The sequence below is a fragment of the Martes martes genome, assembly GCF_963455335.1.
Source record: "Martes martes genome assembly, chromosome: 3".
Lineage (NCBI taxonomy): Eukaryota > Metazoa > Chordata > Mammalia > Carnivora > Mustelidae > Martes > Martes martes.
The window spans coordinates 163,381,641-163,396,007 of record NC_137890.1 but is presented as its reverse complement, the minus strand read 5'-3'; the positions used below and the strand labels follow the sequence as shown (position 1 = coordinate 163,396,007).

The window sequence follows — 14,367 nt, the reverse complement described above, 5'->3', positions numbered from 1 at the left end:
CCATTTGGTGGAAGAGCAATCAGGGTATGCGTGTGCGAGCAGATTTTCATCACAGATGGGCTCTAATGATAATTTACCATTATAATTGTGCTTTATCTATAATGTCATAAATCTTACTCATTTATAGCAAGCACTGCCTACATAAAGGCACACTTCACAATAAAAAAATTCTTAGGAGGATTACTAATACTTATTATGAATGGATTCCTCTGATTATACTTAACTCAGTGACCAGAGAAGTAAAATCTATTAGAACTGGAAGGTGTCTTTCCCACCCTGAGACGTGGCTGGTTAAAAGCTCCGGGCACTGGTGGCATGATCACAGACAGGGGACGTTCATGCCTCTTTCACAGGTCTGGGTATAAAGCATTCTCTCACCTGTTAAAAATCTGGGATTCAGGCAGAATTTGGGATTACTTTCCCCTTGGTTTCAAGTCATAACGACTCAAATTCCACCAATATTATGCTTTCAGGGTGCAAGAAAGAACTGCCCAAGTATGATACTAATGTAAGGATTCTTCCTGGATGGTTTCAAAATGTTTCCTTACCACCTAGCTTTTGGACCTTGGTCTTCAGGAACTTCCAGCTAAAACTTAAAAAGACTAAAATGAAACTCCTTATCAAAACACGGGAAACACGACTAACCTTTACTGTATGGTTATACACGTGTTTTTCAGTCTTTTGGACAAAATTAAGTAAGTTAAAAGCCCTCAAAATGGTACTAAGGAGCTTGAGGGCTTATGGAGACTCAGAGGTCGGGCTGCCTCCTTTCCTTCCCTCCTGATGATCATTATGCTGCCGCATGAGAGGCACGGGAACTAGAGGGGGGATGGGGAAGCTTCCGAGAAAGCAGAGCCTTGTATTTCCACCATACAACTTCTGAAAAGTAAGTCAGGCTTTAGGATTTAGGCTGTGCCATTTCCTAACCTCACGCTGTCTGGTATCTGACCCAACTGCTCCAGGGACAGAGTACTCCCACTGTCTTCTCTTCAGGGAGAGGGACCACTTACTTGGGCAAGATGACCTGCACCCTCTTGGGCACCATGGTGCTCATCCAGCTGTCTATGGTCTTGGTGCTGATGTGAGGGATGATGGCCGACAATGGGGTAGAGCTCTCGGTTGGCAAGGCGATCAGCATGCTAATGCTTTCCCCGTGGTAGGGCAGTTCGATGAAGTTGTACCATAAATCGTTGGGGGTGCTTGTAGACCCTAAAGAAATCAGAGACAGGTTCAGTGTATCCCTGATGACTTCTAGAAGTGGCCTGAATCTTTGCTGACCACATGCGTAGCTTCAGAGAGAAGAGGGCAATTCAGTTTGAAAACTTCTCTTTTCCAAATATAGTTTCCTTAAAAGGACAAAGATAAAGACAGTTATTTCTTCTTTCCCTGGTGAAGAATTCTTTCTTCAATTTAGACATGTCTTAACAAAATGCCTTCGGCGTCACTAAAATAACATTAATTCTGTTGCGTTGAATTGAACTAGATCATGAGGCACTTAGAATACAGTGCTTTGCAAGAAGCTAACCCTTATCATGTGAATATAGGAATGAATTTGAGCTGCCTGAGAATTGCTCTTTTGGCTGAGCCTATGTGAGCATGTGAAGAGAAGGGAGAAAGGGATGAACGGCTCCATTGTTTAGGGCCCACACCAACCACTTCAACACATTTAGAAGCTACAGCGCCCCATGAAGTAGTATAAGCAGTCCTAGTTCATAGACCAGGAGGCTACAATTAGAGAAAGTAAGTAACTTGCCTAGAGACACGTGAGCTAAGAAGTGGAACGCCAGGACTTGGATTCAGTATGTCTAATGCCAACAATGACCTTCCTAGTCCACTACCCCACTCCCTCCTCACACTTCACCCACTCCAGTCCTTATGGCTTTTAGATACCTTATGGTATTTGCACTTCCTAATAAAAACCTGACAACGATTTAGACCAGCACTTCCCAAAATGGTGGTCGTCTGGAGAACACAAAACCTGCACATCGCCCAGGAGACAAACAGATTCCATACCCCAGTAAGTTTAGGAAACACTGGACTGAGTCTTCTCGCAGATTCGTAACATATACCAGTGCTGTAAAGGCTCTGAGACGGTTCTGAAGGAAAGCTGTTTGGCTATCCCCAGGTTTCCTGAACTCATTTGATCCTAGAACCCTTTTATCCCATGTGAAACATTCAAAACATTCAGCAGCTGAGCAGCCCAGCTGCGCACTGACTGATGGGAGCTGGTGTTACTGAGCTCAGGGAGGCACCAGCTGGAAGCCCAGCTCAGGGGCACGGGGCCCACGGAGGCCACCGACTCCCCGGGAAAGAACCTCCCATGGAACACGCCTTAGGATCCCATGAAACCTTTACATCAGGCATGTAATGAGAGACTCATTAAAATTAACTACGTAATGGAAAGCCAGCATTTCTAGATTTCTGGCGGATCTCTGAAATGGTTTATTAAGCACTTCAGACTTTTTAAGAACGTAGTGACCTTGGTGAGGCACTTAACCTCTGCACGCCACTTACTATGGAGAGTGGAGATACCAGGGACATTAAAAGTACGTCCCTCACAGGGTCGCCGTGATGATTAAATGAGAAAAAATATGTAAGGCGCTTGGCAGGGCCGGGCCCACGGCAGATGCCCGCTGAACATGGGGCCCCTCCGCCTCCTCCCCCAGCTCTAGATGACCTAGAAGAATAATGCATTTAAGAAAAAGAGAAAAGAGAAAGCGAGTTTCTCTCATGATTTTCACTTGTCTTTTCTCTAGGGACGAACTCTGCCAGTCACCGCGTGTGCGACAGGGAACTTCAATAAGCCAGTTCTCCACAGGAGGGGGCTGGGAGGGCAGGAGAAAGGGAGAGACCTCGAATTTTCTTTGTCTTTGTTACATAACCAACACTTTTAGCTATAAAATATGATAAAGAATAGCAACGCTATTAGAATATGTGACATGACAGGATGACATTCAAGTTTCTCCTTCAGGAAGAAAACTGTGGGCAATTCGGGGGGTGCTCAGTATATCCCCTTCCCATCCTACTGCATTTGCCAGCGGGGCTGTTCAGCAACTGTCTGGCTCCGGATGCCCGGGAACTGTCACTCAAGGCCAGTTCTGTCTCTGGGCTGCCTAAGAATCAGACATGGGATTCTTTAACTTTCCTTTTACCTTGAGTAATAAAATGGTCTTGGCAGAAACTGGAAAATCAATGGGAGAGTCAGAAAAAAACACCACTTCCTAATGAGCCCTTTAATCTTGAAAGAAAATAGGAGGCCCTGATCTGGCAAAGCTCTTCTAGAAACTGTGCGGTTTGGGGAGCAGTTAATAAATGATCGCTCCAGGGCATGAAATAAGGACCTGGCGGCATCCGTTAACCACTTCTAGAAACGTTTACTGTTCTGATAAGAAGAATCAGGGTCACGAATAAAGAAAAATTATGAGCTGGGGTGTGTTTTTCCAGTGGGGAGGCAGCTTCACCTCCACCAGTGAGTCCAGCCTCCACTGGATACGTGTTTTGCTTTGTTTTTTTTTAAGATTTTATTTATTTATGAGAGAGTGAGAGAGAGAGAACAAGAGTGAGAGAGAGATCATTAGCAGGGGAAAGGGGCAGAGGGAGAAGCAGCCTCCATCCCAGGACCCCGGGATCATGACCTGAGCTGAAGGCAGACGCTTAACGGACTGAGCCACCCAAGCGCCCTCCACTGGATACACCAGTGACTGATCAGTTCTGTGAATAACCCCTAAGCATTCTGCACCCAGGCACTCACGTCCACCCAATGATTCCTTTCTCCCTGGCCCTACTTCTGCTTCTGATCACAGATGCCTCTCTGCACACACCCCTTCCATGCTAATCTTTGCTTGGTGGCTTGAGGAGGTAGGGGACAAATTAACACCTCTCTTCTCCTAAACTGATCACTAAAAGACTGCTTTCTCAGCATCGTCTTAGGGAGAACAAGGGCTGAGGTTAAACACATGAGATCTGGAGGTCTAGAATCTGGATTCAAATCCTGGCTCTTCTGACACGCTAGCTCTGCATCTTGGGCAAGTGGCTTAATGACAAGTCTTAGTTTCTTTATCCGTAAAATGGGATAGCAGTGCCTGGCTTACAGGATTGCTGTGAAGATTCAACCAGATGATACACGCAGCACAGTGCTCAGCACAGAGGCTTGCTTGTACCCAGTAAAAACTTTCATCTACTGATGGAAGGAGCTTTTTAAACGCGTTTCTTCTTGAGCGCTCAGTCACTGCCCACACAGTTCACCAAACTGAGGCTGCTGAAACGCAGCCTCAGTTCACCAAAAGCAACCACAGCGACTGCAGTGGGCACAGCTCCAGGGCAGAAGGAATCGAGCAAGGAAGCGGAGCTGGAGCCTTGTGTCCTAGCAGGGAGCTTGTCTTTGTCCCAGAGACCTTTCTGTTAAAAAGTCCTGGCCAGGCTCTCTGTGCTTTAACATCTGGGAAGTAGATGGAGTGTTCTCTAATGAGTGCTGATGCTGGAGTGTAGAAAAACGTGAATGAAGCAGGTTCATTCATGCTGGAAAGGAGGAAACAGATTAGAAGGGGAGAGAAATCTTTTCTCTTAGATGAATGGGGATCAACAAAACCTTTAATGAGAATAGACAAAGAACCAAGTATTAAAAACATGGAGATTTAGAACTTTCTGTAAGTGGTTATTTTGGGGATGATCCAGATATTCCGGAAAACCCCCCAAAGACTCTGATCCCTTCTTTAAATCCTACAAGGGAGGAAGTAACTAGGCTTGCTTGAAATGTTAAGAACTCCTCTTGGCCTTTAAACTCAGAGAATATTTTAAATATTGAATATCAGAAAAACTTTATAGATTAAAATCCCTCCAATTACCTTCCACTACAAGCAGCTTTATGGATTTCCTGAGCTCTTGGGGAACGGTTTCAGCTCTACTTCAGAAGAAACTGAAATACAGATTTGAAAGCAAAAAACAGAACCACTGAATGCAGTGGTCCATATTCTAGCTGAAATGCAAAGGGGGTCTGTGGAGAATTAATGGGGAAGAAGGTGTGGTTTAAGCAACTAGGTGAGTGCAGGTGACACTTGCTGAGCTAACGAACGTGGAGGGAGAACCAGATGGGTGAGGACAATAATATGTTTCATCTATGGAACTAAAACTTAATAGACAACTTAAAAGACAACTTGAATAGGTAGGTATGAGTTGGAAGCTTAAAGGAGTGTGAAAACAGGAAATATACTGTATATTCAAGTATATTTATATGTATACACATATATACATATATATTTGGAATTCTTTGTGGTCTTTTTTTTTTTCAAAATGAAGTCTTTAATGTCTAAATTCATAACCATAAATCAAAAAAATTATAACTTTTGATTCAGCAATTCCTATCCAAGGAAAGTACCTTTATAAATTCTGACAGTTTGTTAAAGATTTATGTACAAGAATGCTTGCTGAAGTGTTTATTACAAGAAAAATGTAATAATATATACAATAATAATATCCATAGGATAGTATAACACATTTATGCCATGGACTATTATACAGCTGATTAAAGGATCAAGTAAATCTACATGAATTAACATAAAGTTTTCCACATATGATCTAATGTATAAAGCAAATTATAGAATAGAAATTACAGTATAATCCTATTATGCAAAAAAGTTTCATAAACATACTTTCTGTAACTATAGAAAAGGTCTCAAATAATACACCTACCACTAAAGGGGTTCTTACACTGGGAAACGGGATTATAGGAAAACATTTATTTTTTGCCTCATTGCAATGTTTTATTTATAGATTTTTGCAATGAGCATGAATACACTTCTTCTGAAAAAAAGATTTCAAGAACTTTTTTTTTTTAATTAGAAGAATTTTTATCCTTAATGTGCTTCTACTTTATGGGACATAGTCAGAAGGGTTTCCCTTCATCTTTCATTTTCCACCCTCTCTTCTTAACATTACTAAGTGAATCTTCTCAGAGATCTTGATGGCGTCTTGGGGGGACGGTCCAGAGGACAGACACATGGACTACCAATGTTTCCACAAAGTGATGGAGGGGGCGTGGTGAGACCCAGAACACCTGCGACGGGGGAGGGGAGCAGGGGGGTGGTTTGCAGAGGTCATGTGAGTACGAGGAGCAGCCTCTGAGCTCAGCGGCAATGGCCCATCTCTGAGCACTGGCTGGTCGTGCCAGCCGGACTGGTGACAGGCAGCAAGGGGGTGGCCAGCTAAGTGGTCTGTAGTCAGGAAAACAAGTAGCTGCTGTGCCGTCTTCACAGATGTGATAAGTCTGCCCTGTGTCACCCTGAGAAGCAGCTGTGCTGGCCCAAGAGGGAAACCAGGGAACACAGGACCCCCGTGTGCTCTGTCACATGGCCCAGGAAGACTGGGCCACTTCCCGGTTACTCAGCAAACCCCCGTGAGAGGCACAGGGAGGAGGGCAAGGAGGACGGCGGCTGTCCGCAGTGTTTACTGTGAGGGAACGAGAACAGTGCAGAGAAGCGGGTTTCCTTCTGCTCTGAATTCAGTGCAGATCAGTAAGGGTCCGAGAGGAAGAGACAGGATCACTGGGTCACTGAAAAGGAGTTTAATGACAGGAGTATTTACAAAGCACGGGCAGAGAACAGAGAAGCCATTCCAGATAGTATCTTGGGCTACAAACATTACCAAAGTAGGCTGGGAAGCGGGAGGGCAGCATGGTGACCCAGAGAGAAAGCGCTCTTGGCCACACCTGCTGACAGGAGTAGAGACCTTTCGTACAGGGGAGCAGCCACCCTGGGGACCACAGGGAGGGCCTGGAAGGGCCTGGAAGTCAATGCTCCAAATCCTCTCCTCCTGCAACCCTATCACCTGCTAGTTTACCTCATAGCCAACGCAACGGGAGGCAGGGGAGCCCCAGTGCAGCCTCCTGGGGCCTCAGAACAGGGGGGAAGAGGGTGGGGAAGGGAGGGCATGACTTTGGAAGGTGGAGAGAAGGTACCAGCTTACTGTGGTTCTATACGGTTAGGATCCTTGACAGCGAGAATGCATTTGTGCATTACTGTCTGTAATATACACACATACTCTCAGACAAATCAGTTCTTAATGGAAAGGCTACCCGGATATGTAACTGCCTCTCTAGGAACATACTATATAATGAAGAAAAGATGTTCCATTCCTGTAAAAACAAACATATTAGTGTTTCATATGTCTTTCATATGTCTACAGGATCCTTGTGTTTTAATCTTTCATGACTGATATTTATTTTTCAGCAACAGAAACATACAATCATTGAAGGCCTTTCACTTTTAGTCTTTTTATTAGAACAGATAATGTGTATAAAGATTGACCTAAAATAAAATGGCTTTGCTTCGGATACGAGCTGGTGGCTTTGCTGGCGTTCCAGTGAGGTCTTCCCGGCAACACCAGCAGGGAGCAGGGAGGGCTCGGCTACCACGGGAAAGAGGGGATGACTTTTGGGCAGAAAGAGCCTTTTATTATTCTCACTTGCTGAGCATGTTATCTTTCTGCAGGGCTTTTAAATACAAATTATCTTCAAAAAAAAAATTTGAGGGAATGACAAAAATTCATCTAGAAGCTTCACGAAAGATAAGCAAGAAGGAAAGGGACTTTGTTCCTTGCTCCCCTCGAGGGAGCCATTCCTTCACTTAGACAATTACGCAGATGGCGGGACCCTGAGCAGCACTGGATGCTTTCAGAGACCGAATATGCAAAGGTCATACTCGGGGCCCATGTGTTCAGGTTCTGATCGGAGACACAAAGGCTAACTTACAGAGGAAAAAGATCAATTTAAATTGGACGACAAATGCTTCCATGAAACCAGGATTAAAAAAAGAATCACCAGACTTCGTGTATCAGTGCTGTGGTAATGACAGCAGGGGTTGGTCATTGTTTCCTGGGTCGTGAAACTGACACAGGCTTGTTTTAAAAGATTTGCAGATTCAAACAAAGAAAAATAATCATTTGAAGTACTACCACTGTTCACATTTTATTGAACATCCTCCAAAACATGTCTCTACAGATGGAGGAATATATAGAAAGTATTTTACGTAAATGAGATGAATCAGCATCTGCTGTTCTAGAACTTGTTTTCTGAAATCAACCGTATATTGTATCATCTTTCTACTTATGTAAATCTTAATCTATTTATCACATATGTTCCACTATACTTACGTATCTGGGTTTTATTTATTTGCTAGGGTGAGACAATCTTCAGAGCTTACGTTCCTTGGTGTGGGATCACTATGTGGGCTCCTAGGAAGTCCCCATCCCACAGCTTCTTCCACCCTCCACAATCGGGGTGCCCACATCTCCCCCAGCCCCCACCAGAGCTACGAATGGGCTTTGTCAATCTTTGTAATGTTTGCAAATCTGGTAAATGGAAAAGAAATCAAATTTTTATTTTTATTTTTAATTTGGTAATGTAAGGTAGCTCATGATGATTTGATGAGGCTTTTGTAGGCTTAATGCCTGTTTATATTTCATATTTTATGAGCTGTCCTCTCTCTTTAAATTGTCAACCTAAAAGTCTATATGTTATATGTTAATACATAACCTCTGTAAACGATATGAAACTTTACCCTGAGCTTTAAAAAAAGTCCTGCCCTCCTCTCCCCTGCGCTTTAAAAAAAAAAAAATCAGTCAGTTCTGCCCCTGGACGAAGTGAAGGCGCTGGCGGGGTGAACGGCCACGCGGACACTTACCGCATCGGAACACGGAGAGCTGGGCTAACATGGGCACTTGATATGACTTCCCATCGGCTGCCACAAACGTACGTTTCTTCGTGTTCTCGGGTTGGAACCGTGATTTCCACAAACCCTTAAAATACACGGCATTGACCAGGACGAGTCTGGTGAGCACACCATCGATGAGATCTGGGGAGAGCAGGTTGTCGATCATACCTGGAAGGTCACAGAACAAGCAAGGGACGATCTCAGGACTGGCCGTCCACTTGAGGGCAAAAGGCAGTGTTGGAGCGCGGACAGTGGAAAAAAAAAAAATGAAAGAAATTTTTAAAAGACCGAAAAGGAACTGTTTACAACACCCTTTTGGTCCTTTCTCATTTTTTTTTTCCTCACTAAAAATGAAAGTTGAAAAATTAAAAAGATAAAATCAGAGAATCCAAAAAAGACTTTAGACAGCCTCTATTTGAGGGTTACCAGAATTTTCATCAAAATATTTTTATAACTGGGATGTCTGGGTGACTCAGTGGATTAAGCATCTGCCTTCTGCTCAGGTCATGATCCCAGGATCCAGGAATCGGGTCCTGCATTGAGCTCCCTGCTCAGTGGGGAGCCTGCTTCTCCCTCTGTTGGCCACTCCCCTTGCTTGTGCTCACGCTCTCTCTGACAAATTAAATAAAATCTTTAAAGAAATAAAAAAGAAATTATTTGATAACTCATTGCCTGCAAACCCCATGTTTTAGAAAATTTTACTCATCCAAATAAGCTACACTTAATTAATGATGAATTTCCCTATCGTTGCTAATAACTGACAGGTGCGACTCCCAAGGAGGGTTTGCCATCAGCACAAGATATGCAGTTGCTGTTTCAACTACCGGGTGGATTTAATCCTGGGCAAAATGAAGCTCTTTGGCCTGCGCAATTTTATCAAGGATAACTGTTTAATTTCTCTGAAGGTTTTAGAAATGTCGGGCATTCGCTTGGCATCCCTGGTACCACAAGGCCTCACAGCTACTTACCGAAGGGCTGGAACCAAAAATTGGTGTCTACATTTATGAGTTAGGGATCGAGCTAGGTGTAATATTATAGAGATAAAAAGAAATGGGGTCTGTCCTAGAAGCCCTCCTGAGTTGAAGGGACATTCGTTCCACAAAATGTCAAGAATGGTCCATCTTGTTTGTGTCAGAAGTGAAGGAGCAAACAATAGTGACAGTCTCAGAACGTCCTCTGAGGCCACGAAGACCTTTCTCAAGTGCGACCTGCGCTTGAAGGTTTGGGTTTTCATTAAGGTTCCTTTTGCTCGGTCTTTGAAGATTCAGCCGTATATGTGTTAAATGAGGGATTACTAATACCCAAAGTGATAAAAAATTAGCTTATTAATTAGTTTAAACTAAAAATTAGTTTAACTATAGCTTTTGGCCTGGGCATTAAAAAAAAAAATGTAGTGCCATAATATAAATGCGTATTATAATTCTTTAAATGGTTAGAGTACAATCAATAGTTTCTGAAGAAGCAAGACTGCCGAACTCAGGTGTGAGGGCTTTGAGTCCCTTTAGATGATGTTCAAGAAGTCGATGTCCAATAAACAAACATTTGACTACGTCATGTTCAAGTCAAGACGCACACCCAGAGGTTGCCCAGACTCCAGTGTCCTCAGTAAGAGCTTCATCACTACTCCTTACTTACACAAGGGGGCACCAATGCCACCATCAGTCAGGGTCTGAAGGAAAATCCCCAAGCTTAAATGGCCATCATTCTATGCAAGGGCAGCCTCTGTCCTGTGGGAGGAAGTCACAATTCTGTGCATCAGCCATGGCAAACTCCTCAGAGTTGGCTCCCGACAGTGGAGGTTGTGTCTTACCTTTGCTGGAAACATCACCCAATCCAAACCCTAGGTGCGTTTAAGACACAGGTCCACTCTGTATCTGTAATAAAGTTCCTTAGACCCTCCTCCCAAACTCCCGGGAGTTTCCATAAAGCTCAACACTCAGCATCACCATTATATGTGTGGTTTTAGACCCATCTAATGTGTCTCTCTCTCCCACCTGGACCATAAACTGCACAAGAGCAAGGACCCTGTCATTCACTTTCTGAAAGTCAAGTCTATCTCTGTGTTGAGTACACAGTCGGTGCTCAATAAGTGTCTAAGTGTCTAAAAAGACACTTATTGTCTCCACAGACTCCTTTTTGTTGTGGTAGATAAGTCCTCTGATTGACACTGTCAGGATCAAGATATAATAAGGGGGATGAAGAAATAACAAGAAATGATAAAAAGGTAAGAACTGCATGGTTTAGAAGCAATGAAGCACCTGGAGGCCCTGCCATCAAGAACTATGTACAGAACTATGCAGTAAACATGCATTCACCTATCCACCCACCCATCCATCTACCCACCCTCCTTCCCATCCATCCATCTGACCACCACCCCACCATCCATTCTTGGATACCTACCTACCATGTGCCAAGTACTCTTCTAGGCAAGAAAATGAACAAACAAAAAATGAGGCCCACCCTCAGAAAGCTATGGAGAAGAGAGAGGGGGAGGTTGGCATAAATGACTTAGGAAAGTGTATTCAATAGTAATAAATACCTTGAAGCAGAAGTACTCAAAGATGCGAGGGCAAATAAAGAGAGGGACCCGATCTGGTCCGTGGGGTCAGGGATGGATGGGTTCCCTGAAGTATTACTTGCCCTAATAGTTATAAAAACAGCTCATGTCTCTGATTGAAATAAGTCAATCAGAGAAAGACAATTATCATATGATCTCCCTGATATGAGGAATTTGAGAGGCATAGTGGGGGGCTTGGGGGGTAGGAAAGGAAAAAATAAAACAAGATGGTATCAGGAGGGAGACAAACCATAAGAGACTTAATCTCACGAAACAAAACTGAGGGTTGCCAGGGGGAGGGGGGTAGGGAGAGGGTGGTTGGGTTATGGACATTGGGTAGGGTATGTGCTATGGTGAGTGCTGTGAAGTGTGTAAGCCTGATGATTCACAGACCTGTACCCCTGGGGCTAATAGTACACTATATGTTAATTAAAAATTTTTTTTAAAATTAAAAAAAAAAACAAAAAAACCAGCTCATGCTTGTTGAACATTTGTTAAGTGCTATGCACTTTGCTAAATACTTTACGCATGTTATTTACATTTCCATAAAAACCTTAATGTTGTTATAACTTTTAGTAGATGTCACTGTCGTATCTCCACTTTAAAGGTGAGGACTCTGGGGCACAGGGAGGTTAGGGACCTTGCCCCAGGTTACATAGCTAGGAAGCGGCAGAGCTGAGATTCAAACTTGGCGCCTGTACTTTTAACTGAGATGATGCCGTTCCTGTGCTCCTGTGCCGGTGTGGAAATAAACAGGCATTAGCAAGGGGAGGGGGGAAGAAAGGCAAGCCGGGTAGCCGGCTGTGACAGGAGAGAGCCCGGTGAGCTGGAGAGACAGGGAGGAAGCTTGCACGGCTGGAGCACAGAGCAGGTGAAGGAGCAGCGGAGGTGGAGACGCAGGCAGGGCAGCCCTGGCTGGGCCATCATCACCCCATCACACAGGACAGAACCTTCGTGTCTGGCCCTCCCCCTCCGCAGGGGCAGGAATGGGACTGGGCAGTCTTCCAAATGTGGACTGCTGGATCTCTAGGGTCCTTGCGGGCTCTGCCAGGTAGGTAAGTGCCCCTCAGTGGGGCCGATCGCTCCAAGGGGGCGACACGGGACCTTGTGGGGGAGTTTTCAGCTGCATGGCAGGTGGCCAGAGAAGCTACCTGTCCTGCGATGCTCCAAACGGTCCCACGCGGTAAAGAAGCGTCCTGCTTGCCGTGCGGCTTACTCACACTAGCGTCACACTGGCTTAGCATCCCCGGAGCCCAGAACCTCACTCTCTCCTCCATGTAAACACAAAGTTAACTGTTTGGGGGCATGTTCTTAACGTACAGGGAATTTTCTAGGTGTGTGACTGCCGGGCATATCAAATGGAGACTCTTCTTATTTTGTTCTGAAATTTACCAAGAATTTTGCACCGTTTTAGAAAAAAGTGCTTCAGAGAAAGCGGAAGGCAGCTTGTGGTTTTCGTGTTCCTGGCATGACAAAGCTGTCTCCATCTGTTTTTGTAGCTGTCAGTTCACAATTATTCTAAGAATATGACGGCTTTATTATGTTCTCAGGTGCAGCTGGTGCCCAAGGGTTTACCTACTGAACTACATACATAAATTAGTTTTGTTTTTCCTTGTATTACAGTTCAGCATATACTAATTTTTAAAAATTATGTGTAGTTCTGGGGCGGCTGGGGGGGGGGGCTCCGTTAAGTGTCTGCCTTCAGCGTAGGTCATGATCCCAAGGTCCTGGGATCGAGTCCCACATCAGGCTCCCTGCTCAACGGGAAGCCTGCTTGTCTCTCTGCCCCTCCGCCCCCCACTCGTGTGTCCATGCACTCTTTCTAATAAATAAATAAAATCTTTAAGAATTGAAAAAATTTTTTAAAAAAGAATAAAAATTTTGTGTACATGTGCACAGGTTACGTGAGCTATGGATTTCATTTCAGGGTGGCAGAGTGAATAGTAAAATCTTTGTTTATGAAATCTTATAAAATATAATCTTATAAGATCTTATAAAAAGATTATAAAATATAATCTTATAAAATATAATTATATTACAATCTTATAAAATATAAAATCTTTGTTTATAAAGACGGGAGTGGGCCTGTAGGGTTGAAAAGCATGCCCAAGTCTTACGACACTCCCCCCTCCCCAGAGGCAGTAAGCAACTGAGTCAGTGTGTGTCCAGGCAGTTTGAGTGCTGTCACGTGGCACACAAGCATGACTAACTATTTCCAGCACACTGGTAAAGAAGGCTGGCAGGGGCCACAGACACGCCACAGTCATCCAGCCATCTAGCTCTGAGTGCCAGCGACCCCTGTTCTTAGGCCTCTAGGCCCAGAAAAGAACCACTAAACCCTTCACACTTGCAGGTCTCCTGATGGTTCTGTGGTTTTAGGAAGGGAGCCCAGATTGCGCTGTCCAGGACCCTGTGCAGAAGGAATGCCATTCTGGCTCCCCTCTACCCTCCCTGGCCCTCCTGGTCCACCTCTGCACTAGTCTGTCATATGCTCTTGGACATTTGCATATACAAGTCTGCTGGAGGGTGGGGGGCGGAGGCAGACTGGGCGAGCACCCGTTTCCATGCAGAAAGCTATGCCCCCTCCTTCAGAGATTCAATACAGGAGGTTGGGGTCCAGGGACCTGCATTCAGAACAAATGCCCTGGATAATCCTGATGCAGGCGCCCCCCAGAACCACCTTGGAAACATATGACCCGAAAAGCCAGTTTCCTCATGTTCTGTCCTTGGGTCCCAATGGAGTCTTTGGGTTTCTTGTGACCTAAACTCAACCTCCTACAAAAAAAGTTTCCCTGGTCTGTATCTGCAGTCTTCCCTTTCCTCCATTGTTCTGGACCCAGCTCTAGTCCAGAACATTTCCATCTAGACCACTAGTTTACAAATTAACAGGTTTAAAACACCCACGTTAGACATCTCCTCAGCCTAATGAGAGGAGAAATGCGTGTAAACACGTAATCACGAAGCGGCATGGAAAGCGCTATAATAGAGGGGCATAGACAACGCATAATCACATGCCCATTGTAAGACAAGAGGAGGCACCTACTTCCCGGAGGGGATGCCAGCAGAAGGAAGGAAAGCAAGGAGGGAGACCAATCCCGAATCTTG

The 14,367-nt window shown here is 44.5% G+C and overlaps 1 protein-coding gene across 1 annotated transcript in view; it reads right to left on the bottom strand.

Annotated features, from left to right (window-relative positions):
- The window catches only part of SERPINE2 (serpin family E member 2), a 62,251-nt gene that overhangs the window by 7,505 nt on the left and 40,379 nt on the right, over positions 1-14,367 (bottom strand). Inside the window, exons 4-5 of the mRNA XM_080799202.1 lie at positions 8,676-8,873; positions 1,011-1,209 (exon numbers count right to left, since the gene is read on the bottom strand). Of these exons, the coding sequence (XP_080655328.1) occupies positions 1,011-1,209; positions 8,676-8,873 (397 nt within the window). The remainder of the gene's footprint in view (positions 1-1,010; positions 1,210-8,675; positions 8,874-14,367) is intronic.